The sequence below is a fragment of the Vombatus ursinus genome, unplaced genomic scaffold (genome assembly GCF_900497805.2).
Source record: "Vombatus ursinus unplaced genomic scaffold, bare-nosed wombat genome assembly UNPS02014847.1, whole genome shotgun sequence".
NCBI lineage: Eukaryota > Metazoa > Chordata > Mammalia > Diprotodontia > Vombatidae > Vombatus > Vombatus ursinus.
In genome coordinates, this window is record NW_020954625.1 from 14,588,653 (window position 1) to 14,604,649 (window position 15,997).

A 15,997-nucleotide genomic window follows, 5' to 3' on the forward strand; every position below is an offset into this window, starting at 1 on the left:
CTCCCTCCCTCCCTACTCTTCTATTTCCCCCTTCCTCTCTCTCTCCCTCCCTCTCTCCCTCCTCTTCTGTTTCTCCCTTCCTCTCTCTCTTTCTCTTCTCTCTCTCTCCCTTCCACTCTGTCTTTCTCCCCTCTTTCTTCCTCTCTCTTCTCTCTCTCCCTCTCTTCACACTTTTCTTCTCTCCCTTTTTCCCTCTCTTTTTCTTTTCTCTCCCTCCCTTCCACTCTCTTTCTACTCTTTCTTCCTCTCTCTCTCTCTTTCTCTCTCTCTCTTTCTCTTTCTCTCTCTCTCGTCTGTACACCTTTCTTACAGTACCTCAAGGGTAGCTATAGAAATAAAGCCATATTTTTCTGTAATCATAGCTAAAGTTTTCAAAGAGCTTGGTTCATTTCTTGGGTTTTTCTTAGACTTTCACAAAAGACATCTGATTGTTCTCATTAGGCCCAACAGTGATAAAATTTCCCATTATCATGTTGTCCCATTCTTTCTTTTCTACCTTTTTGAGATTGGCTGCTAGGCTGGCAAAGAGAGATGTCTCAACCTCATTTCTTAACCTCTATCTTTTTCTTTCTCTTTCAGTCTGATGCAAATGCCAGCTACCTAAGAGCTGCTCGAGCTGGAAATTTGGAAAAGGCACTTGACTACATCAAGAATGGCGTAGACATCAACATCTGCAATCAGGTCAGGCCTGGGGATCCCAACACTTGATTTATTTTCTCAACCTTAGGGGTGTTTGCTCTGCAAACAATATTTGCTTAATATTATCACTAGTCTACCTGCTCACCTTGTCCTCTATCCTATTACCTGGCACCTCATCTACAATGTCAAAGTATCCCTCTGCCTTGGCTAAGAAAATGGTTAAATTTTTTTTTGATAGTGAGGCATGCAAAATTTATTACTTTTTAAATTTATTTTCTTATTTTTAAAATAACAATAATCTATTTTCTCTCTGTCCCACCTCCCAACCCCTTGAAAAGAAAAAAAAATCTTGTAACAAATATGCTTGATCAAGAAGAAACAAATTCCTACATCAAAGCCTTCAGATTCCAAGGTGTTTGCCTTCTAATGTGTTCTGAAATTCAGTGATAGTTGTAAGAAGTCATTTCATCTTAGGATCTTCATTTCTCTAACTAAAATTCCTATAACATTTACATGTAGGCAATTGTCTCTTGAGTTCATTGATGAGGACTGTTATTTTGAGAATCCATGATAGGTAGTTTGTATATGATTTTTCAACATGCCAAGTCAAGCTTTCTCATTACTTTTCATCAGAATGGGTTGAATGCACTCCATCTTGCTTCCAAAGAAGGACACGTGGAAGTTGTATCCGAATTGATACATCGAGATGCCAATGTGGATGCAGCGACAAAGGTCAGTGTCTCGAACCCAATGTGCTTGTTTTAATTGTCCAGTGACCAAAGTCTTTGATAGTTGTAACCCAGGTAGGAATTAGAGTGATGATCTGTTGTGTCCAGTTACCAATTGCCACCAACAATTATAGCCCCCAATATGAATTACAAAGATCTCCTGGGAACCATTCTTTTACTTGGGTGGTGATGCAGCCTGGAAAGACTGGTGCTGCTGATTCAAGGTCTTAGAACATATATGTGACAACGAGTGTGTTAACAATGTGCTGCCCTTTTTCCTTCTTGCAGAAAGGAAACACAGCTTTACACATAGCATCTCTGGCGGGGCAGACAGAAGTAGTAAAAGTTCTAGCAACAAATGGAGCCAACCTCAATGCACAATCTCAGGTAAGGTGGTTTGTAGTGCCTAGCACATAATAAGCACTTAATAAATCTTTATTGATTGACTGTACCAAACAAATTTTATGGGTAGAACTGTATGAATAATTTTTCTTATTTGTATGTTTATGGGAGTATGTATATATGTATGTGTATGTACATATATACGTGTATATATACATTGTGTATATGTGTGTACATATATTTTTGTATGCCATCTAGGAACAAGATGGGGGTCAAAGGATGAAAAAAATGTATATATCATTGACAAAACATTCTGAATTTTAAGCTCATATGCAGTATCATCTCTAACTCAGAAATTAAGGAGGTGGTGATATTTTTTTCCAAAAGCTGCCTATGAACCCACATACCTTTGAAAACATTCTCTATTAATGAATGGTCCTGTGTTTGGGATTGGAAAAGTTAGCAGCTGACTGGTGCTCAACAGACAACTGGAGAATGTGTGTAATGTAGCCTTCAGATAAGCCAGTGATGCTAAGCAGACACAAGGCAGAGTGTTGAAACCAGCTTCTTTTTTGGGGGGCAAGGGGGAGGATTTCCAGAAGTCAGCAACTGATCCTAGCAGCCCAAAGTACATGGTTGTTATAACCAATAGCATAAGAGAACAAGTCACTTTCTTACCAGTGTTCCAGCTGTTGGCAAGGGACCAGATCCATCCTAACAATTGCCTGATTTTCTGAGATAGAAAAAAAGTGAGAGAGACCCATCCCCTAAGAGGGCATCTCTGGAGCAGTGGAAAAAGCACTGGTCTTGGAGACTGAAAACTTAGGTTCAGATTCTGTTCCTGCTGGTTATTAGTATGTGACCTTGGCCGAGTGATTTCACTGGTCGTTCAGTTATTTCATTTGTGTCTGACTCTTCATGACCCCATTTGGGGTTTTCTTGGCTAAGATACTGGAGTGGTTTGCCATTCCCTTCTCCAGCTCATTTTACCGTTGAATCAACTGAGGCAAACAGGGTGAAGTGACTTGCCCAGGGTCACACAGCTAGAAAGTGTCTGAGGCCAGATTTGAATTCAGGAAGATGAGTCTTCCTGACTCCAGGCCCAGCACTCTGTGCACTATGGTGCCACCCGGCCACCCAAATACTTTAAGGTAACTTTGTTGTATGATTTCACTACTGGGCCTTAGTTTCAACTCATTTATAAAATAGGACAACAGGATATGCTTGATTTCTCAGGTCAAGACAAGGGATGTCAAAGTCCGTGTAATACAATCCCCTCACTTTACAGATGACAAAACTGAGGCCCCAGGAGGTTCGTCCAGTGACTTAGTAGTAAGAGGCAGAGATTGTCCCTAGTTCTAAATCTGATGATTTGTGAGCATTCTTCCCACAGAATCTTTCACTAAGGTCTAAGAATAGAATGGTAAACTTATGGCTCATTGGCCCACCATTATCTAAGGGAGCAATTCAGGTCTGTTTTCTGGGGGAAAAACATCTTCCTGGTCCATAGACATGTGGCTAGCTTCCACTAGCCCACATTAAGCATTGCCCACCCTAGTGATGCCTGGGCTGGCGTCTAGATCCAGAGGCCACAAAGGAGACAGTGGCAAAGCTTTTGTCAGCCTGATTTCTTTTAGATGTGGTCTTTCAAAATCAGGAGGACCTGAGTTCAAATTTGGCCTCAGACACTTACCAGCTGTGTAACCCTGGGAAAGTCATTTAATCCCGATTGCCTCTGAAAAAAAAAAAAAAAGATGCTATCTTTCTAGTTCCCGGAGTAGATACCTGTGGCCCTATTATTTTTTAATAAAGATCACTTGGAATAATATTAGGAAGGCATGATACTGAAGGATACTAAGGAAGTTGGGAGGTAGTGGTGAGAAGGGAAAGCATTCCAGGCCTGGGGACAGCCAGAGAAAATGTTCAGAGCCTAGAGATGGAGGGTCTTGTGTGAAAAAGAACATGGCGGCCAGTGTTTCTGGAAGGACGAGTACATGGAGGAAAAGGAGCAAAATATAAGAAGACTAGTTAAGTGACTTCTCCAGGGTCACACAGTCTAGGCCTTGACTATAGAACCCACGTATATATAGTCATTTACACATTGTTTCTTCCATTAGAATGTGACGTCCTTGAGGGCAGGGATGGTGTTTGCTTTTTTCTGTATACCCGGTGATTAGCACAGTGCCAGGCATACAGTAGGATATTTATAAGACAAACCTCTGATGAATCAGTTGGATAAGTTCATCTCCTTGGCTAAGTTTCCTTATATACAAATAAAGGGTCTGGACCAGCTAGGCTCTGGGGTCCCTTTTAGCCGTGCTCAAGAGATCCATAGTATCTGATCTTACCTACAAAATGTGGGAAAGCACATTTTAAAAAATAAGTCGTAGTCTCATCTGCGTTTCTCTGGATGTCTATCCCCTATAAATGTTTTAAAAATAGCTGGGAGGATGCAGATGGTGAAATCTCAGGTTACATGGAGCTGGGCTTGAAATCTTGTGAACCATGGAGCATGGCTAAGAGGCCCTCTGCTCTGTGGCCACCTGCATTATTACATGGCCAGAATCTGTAAAGAATGACTTAAGCACTCAGGCACGTCCACAATGGCTCCTGGGAATGTTTCAGAAGCCACTTTCTAAGACAGCCATTGAACACAGTATGGATTGGAGTGGCAGGAGAAGCTGAGGGTGGGACACAGGAAAGGGGGCCAGGCTGGAAATCAGGGGCCCTGACTTCAGTCTTGGGGACCTCGGACAAGTGATTTACCCTCTGTGGGCCTCAGTTTCCTCATCTGTAAAGTGAGGGAGTTTGGCTATATGGCCTGTGACGTCCCTTCCAACTTGAAACACTGTAGATGTTTCAGAGAAAACAAAATCGATCATTTTACCCTATTAAAATTTCAGGGTGTGACCAGCATTGAAAGTGTCACACAGAATCTTGCAAAAAGATACTGAAAAAGCTCAACAACTTTACTTGATATCCTGATCTTGGAAAGAAAACCAGTATTGGGGAGACAGACAGCACTGACTGCTGGTCTTTCAGACAGGCCAGACCCAGTAATGTCAAGAATTCCCTCAGTCACTTATTCAGAAAGCTTGCATTTAGAGGCCACTGGTGCAAGGCGCTGTTCGAGGTGCTGGGGTGAAGGAGTCCCTGCCCTCAAGCAGCTTACATTCTACTGTCCCTTAAGTTGTTTCGTCCTGGCACATAGTCAGCAGCTAAGAAATGCTTGTTCGTTGATTGCTTGATTCTGGGGTGTGAGAGAAATCACTATTAATAACCAATGATTTGGAAAGATCCAGAGTTGCCCCCTTTTTCTGAAGTCCTGATTTAAAAAGTTCATTCTCTTGAAGGGCGTTACTGAGAATGAGACTAATGTTCTTGTTCAGATCCCACCCAGATGGGAAGCCGTTGTGGCCAGCTCAGGTTTGGGTAGGGATAAATTCTTTGAATAGAGTGCCCTAGGCTGAGGGTAACTTAAGAAGTGAATGACATAATCAAAGTTCAGATCCAGCCCCTCATTGTAATATTTATTCTCTCATTAATTATTAACTAATCCGAGTAGACTGCCACCTTTGGGAACACCCCATTTCCAAGGGCATATAAGCCATGAGCCCACCACCATGATTGTCTTTGGTCTAAGAGAGAGAAGGCCAAATGACTCTCCTTTTATTAATAAACATGTTGGGATTATTAATAAAATGATTAAGTTACCCAGATATTATGTCTGCCGAAGCTTTTTAAATGGCACAGGTGATCAAAAAGGAGAATAAAATGTAGCGATTGGGCAAGGAGAGTATGAACCTCTAAGGGAGAGGATGGGTGGAGAAAATGCCTTCTGTGTAGTAGGCAGTAAGTACATGAGCTGAGCCTTGGATGAAACAAAGAATTCTGGACACGGGGCAAGAAGGGAACCAAGTCCAAGTGGAAAGGCAAAGGAGTGCAAAAAATGGAATACTGAGTTTTGAAAAACAACCAGTAAGCCACTTGGGCTGGAAAAAAAGAATGCATTCTGTTTATCCCATATCAGCTTGCTTTGGATTCATTTGTTTGCATGTTGCCTCCCTCAATAGATTGGAAACTCCTTGAGGGCAGGGACTATCTTTCGTCTCTTTTTGTATCCTCAGCACTTAACACAGTGCCTAGTGTATATAGTAGGTGCTTAATAAATGTTTGTTGATTAATTGATTAATGAGAAATAAGCAGCTTCATTCAAACCAATAATAATGTTTACAAGTCAAACATAAGATGGTAAATGTGTCAACTGTGGCTTATCCTAAGTGATTTTTTGTTTGTTTGCTATGACATGGCAGGGAGAGATGGAGTGGGAAGAGCGTTATACTTGGGCTCAAATCCCTGTCCTGCCTCTTCCTTCTTGTGTTACCCTGGGCAAGGCACTCAGCCACTTTGAGCCTCTTTTTCCTAATTTGGCAAATGGGAAAAAAAGAATAGATTATTTCACAAACAATCATCAAGCATTTATGAAGCACTAGCTTGGTGTTGGCTCTAAGCTAGGCATTGGGGATAAAAATCCAAACATGAGGCAATCTCAACCCTCCATGAGCTTGTATTCTATCTGGGAAAGACAAGACGTATACATCAAAGGAGTAGGGAGCCACCCTGTGATTTAATTGGTGGAGGGAACTCCCAGATGAGGAACTTCTTCTACCAATGTGGTTGTGTAGACATGTACACATCCATGTTATGTAATGTATTCATGTGTGTTTGGGTGTACATATATATAATACAAAATCATAAATGAATTAAAAGTTTAAAATCCTAAAATCTTTAATGTCTCAAAGGCTACATTCCATATAACTGTCAGCCTATTGACCTTAACGTCTGCCTCCAGAGGATTTTCTAGGGCCACAGCAGCTGAGGGGTGGCACTGCCGTATTTTGTCTTAGTCAAAATCTATTTGTGGCACCAGGAACACACTGGCCTAGGAGTCGGGGACAAAGAGATCATCAGGATGAGATGCGTATCTGATGTTACAGAAGGCTTCTGTTCTAAAAAAAAAAAATCATGCCAGAAGCTTAGACATTCAAGGACAACACTTCATTAAGAGCAGATAAAATAATAATAGTAGTAGTAGAATAACTAGAATTTATATAGCTGTATTGCTTTGGATAGGCAGCGAGGTGGCCCGGTGGACAGAGCATTGGGCTTGGAGTCAAGAAGACCTGAGCTCACATTTGGCCTCAGACCTTTTCTAACTCTGTGACCCTGGACAAGTCACTTAACCTCTGCCTCAGTTTCCTCAACTGTAAAATGAGGGTAATAATGGCATCTAACTCCTGGGAATGTTGTGAGGATAAAATGAGATCATATTTATACAGCACAGTGCCTGGCACATGGTAGGAGCTTAATAAATGCATGTTCCCTTCCTTCTGCTCTCCCTTCCCCTCTCCCTTTTTCTTTGCCTCTTTTTCTTCCTCTCTCTCCTTCCCCTCTTCTCTTCTTCCCTCACTCCTTCCCTTCCTTTCTTCTTTCCTTCCTCCCTTTCTTTTTTATTCCTTCCTATTTTCCTTCCTCCCTTCCTTCTTTCCTTCCTCCCTCCCTTCCTTCTTTCCTTTCTCTCTTTCTTTTTTCTTCCTCCTTTCCTTCCTCCTTTCTTCTTCCCTTTCTTTTTTCTTCCTTCCTTTTTTCCTTTTTCTTTCCTTCCTCCTTCCCTTCCTTCTTTCCTTCCTCTCTTTTTTTCTTCCTTCCTTTTTTCCCTTCATTCCCTCCTTTTTGATATTTGCAAAGCAAAAATTTACATATTTTTCCCTTGATCCTCACCCCACCCTGGGAGGGAGGTGTCATCACTATCCCAGAGTTTCTTCCCTTTACTCCTTCTGAATGGGATCTAATAGACATAATGAGTTATGTATACTCTCACCTCTTCTTCATGAGTCAGCTCCATCATTACAGACTCCGCCCATTCTACCAGGCTGGAATCCGGGCGTTTTCCGCATTCACTTTGGTCTCTAGTATCTGTGCCTGCTTTTCTGCCATACTCCTGTCTTTAGCACCTTGACATGGGGACAGTCTTTTGCTCAAATTCTAGAATCTTAGAGTTAGAGAAGCCCAGAGACCCTGCCATCCAATCCATCCTTGACAGAACCCCTCTTCAGAATATCCCGAGCAATTTGGCATCCATCCTCTGATCAAATGCTTTCATCAATAACAGACTCATTGCCTCTTAGCAAAAACTCATCCTAGTTTTGTTCAAGCAGCATTTGTTAAGCCACTCCTATGTGCCTGGCTCTGTGCTGGAGGCAGAGAGGTACAACACAGACCCTGCCTTCACAGAGCTCACCGTCTAATACTAGAGAAGCATGCAAACAGCTATGGACAAACAAGATAGAACCAGGATCAGCTGGTGAGAGTGAACAGGAGGGAGGGACCGGTGTTCAGGGAGACTGAGAAAACTTGGCAGAAGGTGGGACTGTAGCTGACACTCCACGGAAGTCTAGAAGGCAGAGATGTGGAGGGAAAATGTCCCCTCTGTGGAGGACAGCCAGAGAAAATGCTGTCAGGAGATCAAGTGTCCTATGTGAGGAATACTAGGAGTACGGTGTCACCAGGCCAGAGGACACAGAGAGGAGAAAGATGAAGGAAGACAGGAGAGGTGGCAAGAGAACAGATTATCATGGGCTTCGAAAGTCAGAGGATCTGATATCTGTTCCTATAGGTAATAAGCATCCATGGCAGTTTATTGAAGAGCAGGTGAGAGGGGTAGATCTATGTTCTAGGGGCTTAATTTTCCAGCTGAATGGAGGACTGATTTGAGGGGGGGGTGGAAGACGAGGCAGGGAGACCTAGCAGCAGGCTATTGTCACAGTCCTGGAGGGAGGTGATGAGCACCTGAACCAGGGCGATTGATGGCGTCAGAGGAGAGAAGGGGGGATATTTGAGATACGTTATAAAGGTAGAAATATTAGGAATTGACAGTGCTTGGACGTGAAGGTGGGGGCAGGGGGTGGTGAATGGTAAGAGAGAGAGTGAGGGATCTAGCATGACCCCAGGTTGCAAGCCTTGCAGAAGATGCTTCTGCTATCCCTTTCCATAATCCCAAGACTTCTCTCCCTGGGCTAACAATCCCAATGTTTCCAGCTGCTCCCCAAACATCATGATTTTGAGTCACCCACTTAGTGGCCCTCCATTGCCTTGCCTTCAGTCTGTCACTTTCTATTGTCATTTTCCCTGTTTGCGTCAGCTGCCTTCCCCTCCTCATTTTGTGCTTCTCATCAAGAAATGAGGTTACTGCCTGGTAGGAGATTAATATGTGAACTAAGAGTGAATGGCACCTGGGCAAAGGGCTCTTTCCAGGACGGAGCTCGTGTGTCCCTGTGCATAGACTTAGAGAAATCTGTCATTGTTGCCAAAGGTCTTTTTAACTTATTTCTGGTTCTGGATGTTAATATCCGTAGACTCCATAGGACAAGGAAATGAATTCAATTCCAGAAAAACAAACAACTTGTTGAGCAATTATTTCACAAGCTTTTGCTTTGCCTCTTAAGCAGTCCCCAAAGCTGACTCCAGACTCTCGGAATGATCGTTGGGAGCACAATTATCCTCACAACAAAACATGGTCCTTCAGTGCCCCAAAGCTTAAAGACTTAGATGAGCTTTGGCTGAATCCTCTTTGTGCTTAGTGAGGTTTGCCCCAGCTTGCCCAAAGGAAGAACAGGAGTGGAAGAAAAGTGTTAGAGAAAACCATTTATCGTGTGAAATACCAACCGTGCCTCGGATGGCCCTTTGAGAAGTCTAACTCGGGGAAGGTCAGAAGAAGATGACATGTTAAAAAGACATATAATTAAGCTACACAGAACGCATCATCAAAGGAAGTCCAACGTGTCTTTGCTTTTTAACTTCTCTTTTTGGTCTCCACTTGTGATTTCATCAGCACAGGGAGTTAGTGCAAGGTGGCACAGGGGACAGAGCCCTGGAATTGGAGTCAGGATGACTGGAATTCAAATCCAGCCTCAGACACTCTCTAGCTTTGTGACCCTGGGCAAGACCCTTAACCTCTGTTTGCCTGATTCCTACACTGAGCAAATACGTCACCCGCCCAGGGTCGCCCAGCCAAGACGCCAAAAGAGATTATGGCACACAAAAGAGATTGAGAGCCCCTGATCTCATCCAATCTTCTCAGTTTTACAGATGAGAAAACTGAGGTTAAATTACTTCTTCCCAGCCACATACATAGTAAGAGTCAGAGGGAAGGTTAAATTCAGATCATCTGACTCCAGATTAGAGAGGAGATGATGCACACGTGAGATTTTGTTTGTTTATTTTAGTCCAGACTTGCAATTTTATTGACATGGTTAACTCCTAGTATGGAAATTCTTCCCACCAAAGCATATGAACAGCTCATCTTAATTCATAATCTTAGAAAGTTGCCTGAAGCAATGAAAGATTAAGTGACTTTGCCCAAGAAGACCTGAGTTCAAATCTTGCCTCAGACATTTACTAGACATTAACCCTGGGCATGTCACTTAATCTCTCTTAGCCTCAGTTTCTGCAGCAGTAAGATAGGGGTCATACAGCCAGAACTTTGCAACCAGAACTTCCTAACTCAAGGCCCAGCCCTTTGGCCAATATTTCTACCAAGATAAAAATCAATGTCATTTGACAACTGATTATATTTGGTGAGTGAGAAAAGGAGAAGAATCAAAGAATACTCCTAGGTTTCAAACCTAAGTATTGCTTTCAAAGGATGTTTCTTAGAGTTATGTAGGGTACATCCTGCACAAATATAATGTGAAACAAGCAAATGCCACAAGACAGTTAGCAGTGAACTTGTAGCTAATCCCACCTGATAAGTAAAGCCTTCAGAAATTAATGCCTGTATAAACATTCAAAGAAATGAGACAGAAAATAGGGAATTGACTGTATAGAATTAATTTAGAAGTTGTATTTATGCACATTATCCTACACTTTGGGAAGTGAAGCTCCTATCTTTTGGAGGCTCAGATATTTATTTATGATTCTTATAGTGAAATTTAACTACAATTTAAGTCTCTGTTAACATCTCTCCAACTGGGCAGTCTTCTGTCTGTCTAGGTCTTTGTCCTAACCTGAAAACGTCGTATCTCTTATTTAGAGTAGATGTTCATGGCTTCACAAAAGGGATATGTTATCTTTTGGAAAAGATGACAGTGAAATTAAAGGTTATCCTTTACATGTTTCAGTGGGTTATTATGCAAACCCTCCTCCCTGAAGAATTAATTCCTGACAGTATGGAAGACAAATTCATAGGATCATAGATTTTAAAACTGGAGGGGACTTCAAAGGCCATTTAATCTGACTCCCCTTATCTTAAAGAAGGGGAAACTGAGTCTCAAGCTTGTTGACCCTGGATTTTCAAAGGCTATGCCAGTGAAGTCTGTACTCAGAAAGGTTCTGCCGAGCTGGAAGGGCCTTAAGAATGGTCCCTGAACCACCATCCTCCCCTTCCCCCAGTAGCCTGGGACCCAATCTAACCAAGCGTAAGGGCGACTGGCTGTTTTGAAGAAGGTTGAGCCTTTACTCATTACGCTAGTAGGTTGAAAAATGGCTGGTTATAGCACGCTGAATTGACGTGTTTGTCTCACTTTACAGAATGGATTTACACCATTGTATATGGCAGCCCAGGAAAATCACCTGGAAGTCGTCAAGTTTCTTCTGGATAATGGGGCAAGTCAGAGCCTGGCCACAGAGGTAATGAATGGTTTTAAACGCATTCTTTCCTATAGATAATTGACTTGTGATTCACAGGCTATTTTCAGGAGGCCAGATTCTTTCCATGTTTCCCCAAGTATGAAAGGTTAATACAGAGGCCTTAAGTTGTGAGTAACTGTGTCTTATCTCATTAGTAGTTAAGAGTGCAAAGAGAAGCGAATATAGGGATTTTTTCTGACCTTTTTTTAATGAAACATGAACAAACCTGCTTTTAAAAATTCACAGGATCTGTCATTTTGCTGAAACACATTGTCTCTCTATGGGTATCTTATTCTGCTTGGATATTAAACCATTATTCACATTTATTACATTCATTTAGGAAGACTTCCACAAACTTAGCATTTTGCTTCCAGAGTGACAATTTTTTGAAATTAAATTAAATTTTTTTGTGATTAAATATTGGTCTGAGATTTGTTTGGTGGTATTTTTTCCTTACAGTTCTGAGTAAGGGTATAATTATAATAATGACTGAGCATTATATAGCAATATCTGGAAGTAATTTTTATAACTTTGATACATATTTCACAACTACTACCTATTTATTTTTTGGACTGGACCTGTGATTACACCAGTGTCAGGATTCATCTATTAAAAAGTCACTCAATAAACATTTATTAAGTGCCTACCATGTATGGGCCAGGCACTGTGCTAAGCACTGAATTATATAGGGATTCTCACTTCCCAGATTCCCTCTACCAATACCTGCTCTGTAATCTATAGTTTTAGAAAGTTGCCTGAGGCTTGTCCCCAGGGTCACTTAGCTATTATTATTTACTTGAACCTAGGTCTTTCTAACTCCAGAGTTGACTCTCTAGATACTATATCACCTTACCTCCCCTACAATTTATTATTTCCAACATCTGAATATTCAGAGAGATATCCAGTGTTCATGGAGTAAAGAAGCCCTCTACTGTGTTGGGTGGACCCCTTGTTACCACTGTGGGAGCATGGGGATGACAGTAGCACAAGATAGGCAAACAGGAAGAGGTTGAGAACTTCCTTGTTGGAGACCACTCCTGCACCTAGCAGGTCACAGATCTGTTTGAGTATTGAGTCCATGTTTCACTGAATTTCCCACTTTCCTCTTGGATACATCAAATGTCCTATCTATAGAAATGGTCAGAGGCATGGAGTTGGATTCCAAGAGAACAAAACGCCATTTTTCTGTAGGTGGCCTCATCTTCCTAGTTTGCAATTATGTTTACCTCACCTTAAGCAATTCTTAAATCTTACTTTGAGTATTCACAGGAGTCTGTACTGACAGAACAAATAAATTAGAACTGCAGAATGTTAGGGCTAGAAGAAGCTCGGCCATCTTCAAGTAGAATCCCCTTTTTTTATACTTGAGGGAACAGAGACCTAAAGAGCAGTGCGATGCCTTAGTTGTTAACAGTCTCCCAGCAGGTTAATGCTGCAGAGCCAAGACCAAGACCCAGGTCTCCTAACTCCCAAACCTGACACTCTTTCTAAAGCCAGACTGCTTCCCTTAGGGGAATGATTATTGTCATCACCTAAGGATCTTTTACAAAAGCATTCACCATCAGGGTCTTTACATAGAAAGCCCCCTAACATATATGATTTACTCCTTGACTCTGTTTTCAACCAATTAACACATAATACTTTCATGGAAAGCCTCCCAATTATAGAAAGCATAAGAAACCTGCATACATATTAAGTGATTTTAAAAATAAACTTTATTGCTATCTTTTGCCTTTACATCAATCTATATTTCCCAACATATGTCCTCCTCCACTGTCAAAGAGCCAGCCCTTAGATCAAAGAATTAAAGAGAGGAAAACAAAACAGTTTAGCAAAATTAGCCAATATATTTGGGGGGGGAGCATAACATCATTATACCCACAAATATTTTCTAATTTTTTTTTTAATTTGGCTTTCATTCGTAATTTGGAATCAGAGGATCTGGGTTCAAACTCTGGTTCTTGCTATCTGGGTAACATTGGGCAAGATACTTAAGCCGATTGAGCCTCATCTGTAAAAATGAACAAGTTGAATTAGATGACCTTTAAGGTCCCTTGAACTCTAACTCTAGGATACTACTGTCATCCTGCCATCATGGACAGTATCCCCAAATTTACATTCCTGTTTGTTGAATATTGATATCCCAATGATATAAGACTCTATTTCCTTTGCTGCCCTTGGAACTGAGTTATCAAAATAAGACAGATTATACACTAATAAAATCCCTTTGCTTTGATCTTTCTGCTAAGAAGAACTGGGAAAATCAAAAATAAGCCAAACCATTTAAACTTGGTTTGAAAACAGAATCTGGAGTTACTAATTCGAATCCCACTAACACAATGCTAATGCCTAAAAGCGGGTGTCTGCTGGCCCACCTTTAATTGGCATTAGCAGGAAGTACCACTCCTTGGTGTTAATCACCTCAGCTACAGTTTATTTATCAGTGTTAAAGTGGGCACTTTTACATTCCAGGAAGGGAGGAACTTGAGAATTTGCATTTGCAAGTATTGGTATTGAACTTGAACTTGAAACAGAGGCATAGAAACCATTGGTTTCCCCCTTCAGTTTTGTTCTCAAATTAAAAGGACACCAGCCTAGTTGCAGCAGAAGATGGGGCTGGCTCCTTGAAAGTGGAGGGGGGGACACATTGGGAAATATGGATGATATAAAAGCAAAGATAGCAGGAACATTTATTTTTAAAATCATTTAGTATAGATGCAGGTTTCTCAAGTTTTCTATAATTGGGAGGCTTTCCATGAAGAGTTGTTTGTTGATTGAATGTTGAATCGGAAGCATGGAGTAAATCAGATATACTAGGGGGCTTGTTATTAAAGACCCTGATGGTGAATGCTTTTGTAAAAGATCCTTAGGTGATGACAATAATCATTGCCCTAAGGAAAGCAGTCTGGCTTTGGAAAGAGTGTCAGGTTTGGGAGTTAGGAGCTCTCCATAAAGATGCTTTCTCTCTGTGTTGGACAGGCAAGTAGGATAGTTCTACAGGTAAGATGGGGCCAACAGACTGAGAGTACTTTGATCATAAAATTTAGAGTTTAGAGATTACTTGGTCTATGCAGGTGTCATCTCACACAGGTAGAGGAGCTAAAGCCCAGACAGGACAATTGATTTCTTTAAAGACACACAGCAAGTGAGTAGGAGGAGTCCTGACTAGAACTGAAAACCTCTGAGCTCAACCTGCCTTGAGGGAGTTGAGTTTAGGTCCTGGTTCTGTCACTAATTTGCTGTGTGCCCTGAAACCAATCACTTGACCTCAGTCCCCTGCAGAATGAGAGGTTTAGACTAGACGACAGCTAAGATCCCTTTGAGGTCTGCCATTCTGTAATTCTCCAGTTCCAGGGGGTTTTAGAAAGATGAACACGACTCATGATGATGCGTTGAGGGCAGAGGCTCAAAGCAAAGGGAGCTTCTCCTTATGGCATCATCTGCTGCCGCTGCTGAGCTCATTTCCAAGTTGCACCACAAGCAGCAGAGAAAAAATAAATATCATGACCTAAATAAAATCCCAAGCTGCTTGCCAATTCTCTAGTAAAAATAATACAAAAGTTCTTTCGAGGCATTTGTCTTAAAGAAAAAAAGGAAAAGACAAATTTCAGCACCAATGGAACCACACAGGAGACGTTCTTGTGGTTTTCCTTCACACTAATAGCGAGTCCATTAACGGAATTCCCCAAATTAAGGAATTTACCAAATAATTTGGTTTACCAAAATTTATTCACCAAATGATTCTCTAAAGAAATCTTCATTATGCAAAGCAAAATTAATGGATGTATGGTTTTGGATACCTTATTTGGCATTTGTCCGCTTGACTATGAGAAGCAGACACAATCCTAAAAACCATGCCTTGATATGTCTATCAGTCAAGCAATTAACAAGTATTTATTAAGTGCCCTCTGGGTACCAGGTTTATATAGTAGGGGAAAGAGAACAGCAGAGCTGGCCTTGCCTTCAAGAGGTGTACACTCTACTGAGGAGAAGAAAAAATGTACACACTCATATACGGGGGGAGAGGGACGAGACCTATGATTTCATTGGTAAAGTGAACTCCCAAGTAAGGAAAATCTGTCTGCCAGAGGTTGGTGCCTTCTCTGCAGATTCTAGTCCTACAGAATTGCCTAGAAAACTAAGGGGTTGACATCTTGGCCAGGATCACACAGCCTGATGTGCCAACAGCATGGCTTGAACCAAGGTCTTTCTGCCTCTGAGAACACCTCTATCTACTTATTACACCATGCCTATTGACTTTCTCTCTTCTCCTCTCCTCTCCTCCCTCTCCTTCTTTTCTCTTCTTTCTTTCTTTCTCCTCTCCTCTTTCTCTTTTCTTTCTCTTCTCTCTCCCTCTTTGTTCTCTCCCTCTCTGTTTCTTTCTCTTCTCTCCTCTCTTTTGTCTCTCTCCTCTTTTCCTTTCTTCCCTCCCTCTCTTCTCTCTCTCTTCCCTCTTTCTTCTCTCTCTTCCCTCTTTCTTCTCTCTCTTTCCTCTCTCTTCTCTCCTCTTCTCTTTCTCTCTTTTCTCTCCCTCCTCTCTTCCTTTCCTCTCTCCCCCTCTCATCTTTCTTCTCTCCTCTTCCCTCTCCTCTTTCTCTTCT

General features: G+C 41.6%; 1 protein-coding gene across 8 annotated transcripts in view; it reads left to right on the top strand.

Annotated features, from left to right (window-relative positions):
- Positions 1-15,997, top strand: part of ANK3 (ankyrin 3) — a 568,906-nt gene that overhangs the window by 327,024 nt on the left and 225,885 nt on the right. For all 8 annotated transcript variants that reach the window (XM_027840586.1, XM_027840580.1, XM_027840579.1 and 5 more), the window contains exons 2-5: positions 580-681; positions 1,273-1,371; positions 1,656-1,754; positions 11,298-11,396. In XM_027840586.1, the coding sequence (XP_027696387.1) occupies positions 580-681; positions 1,273-1,371; positions 1,656-1,754; positions 11,298-11,396 (399 nt within the window). The remainder of the gene's footprint in view (positions 1-579; positions 682-1,272; positions 1,372-1,655; positions 1,755-11,297; positions 11,397-15,997) is intronic.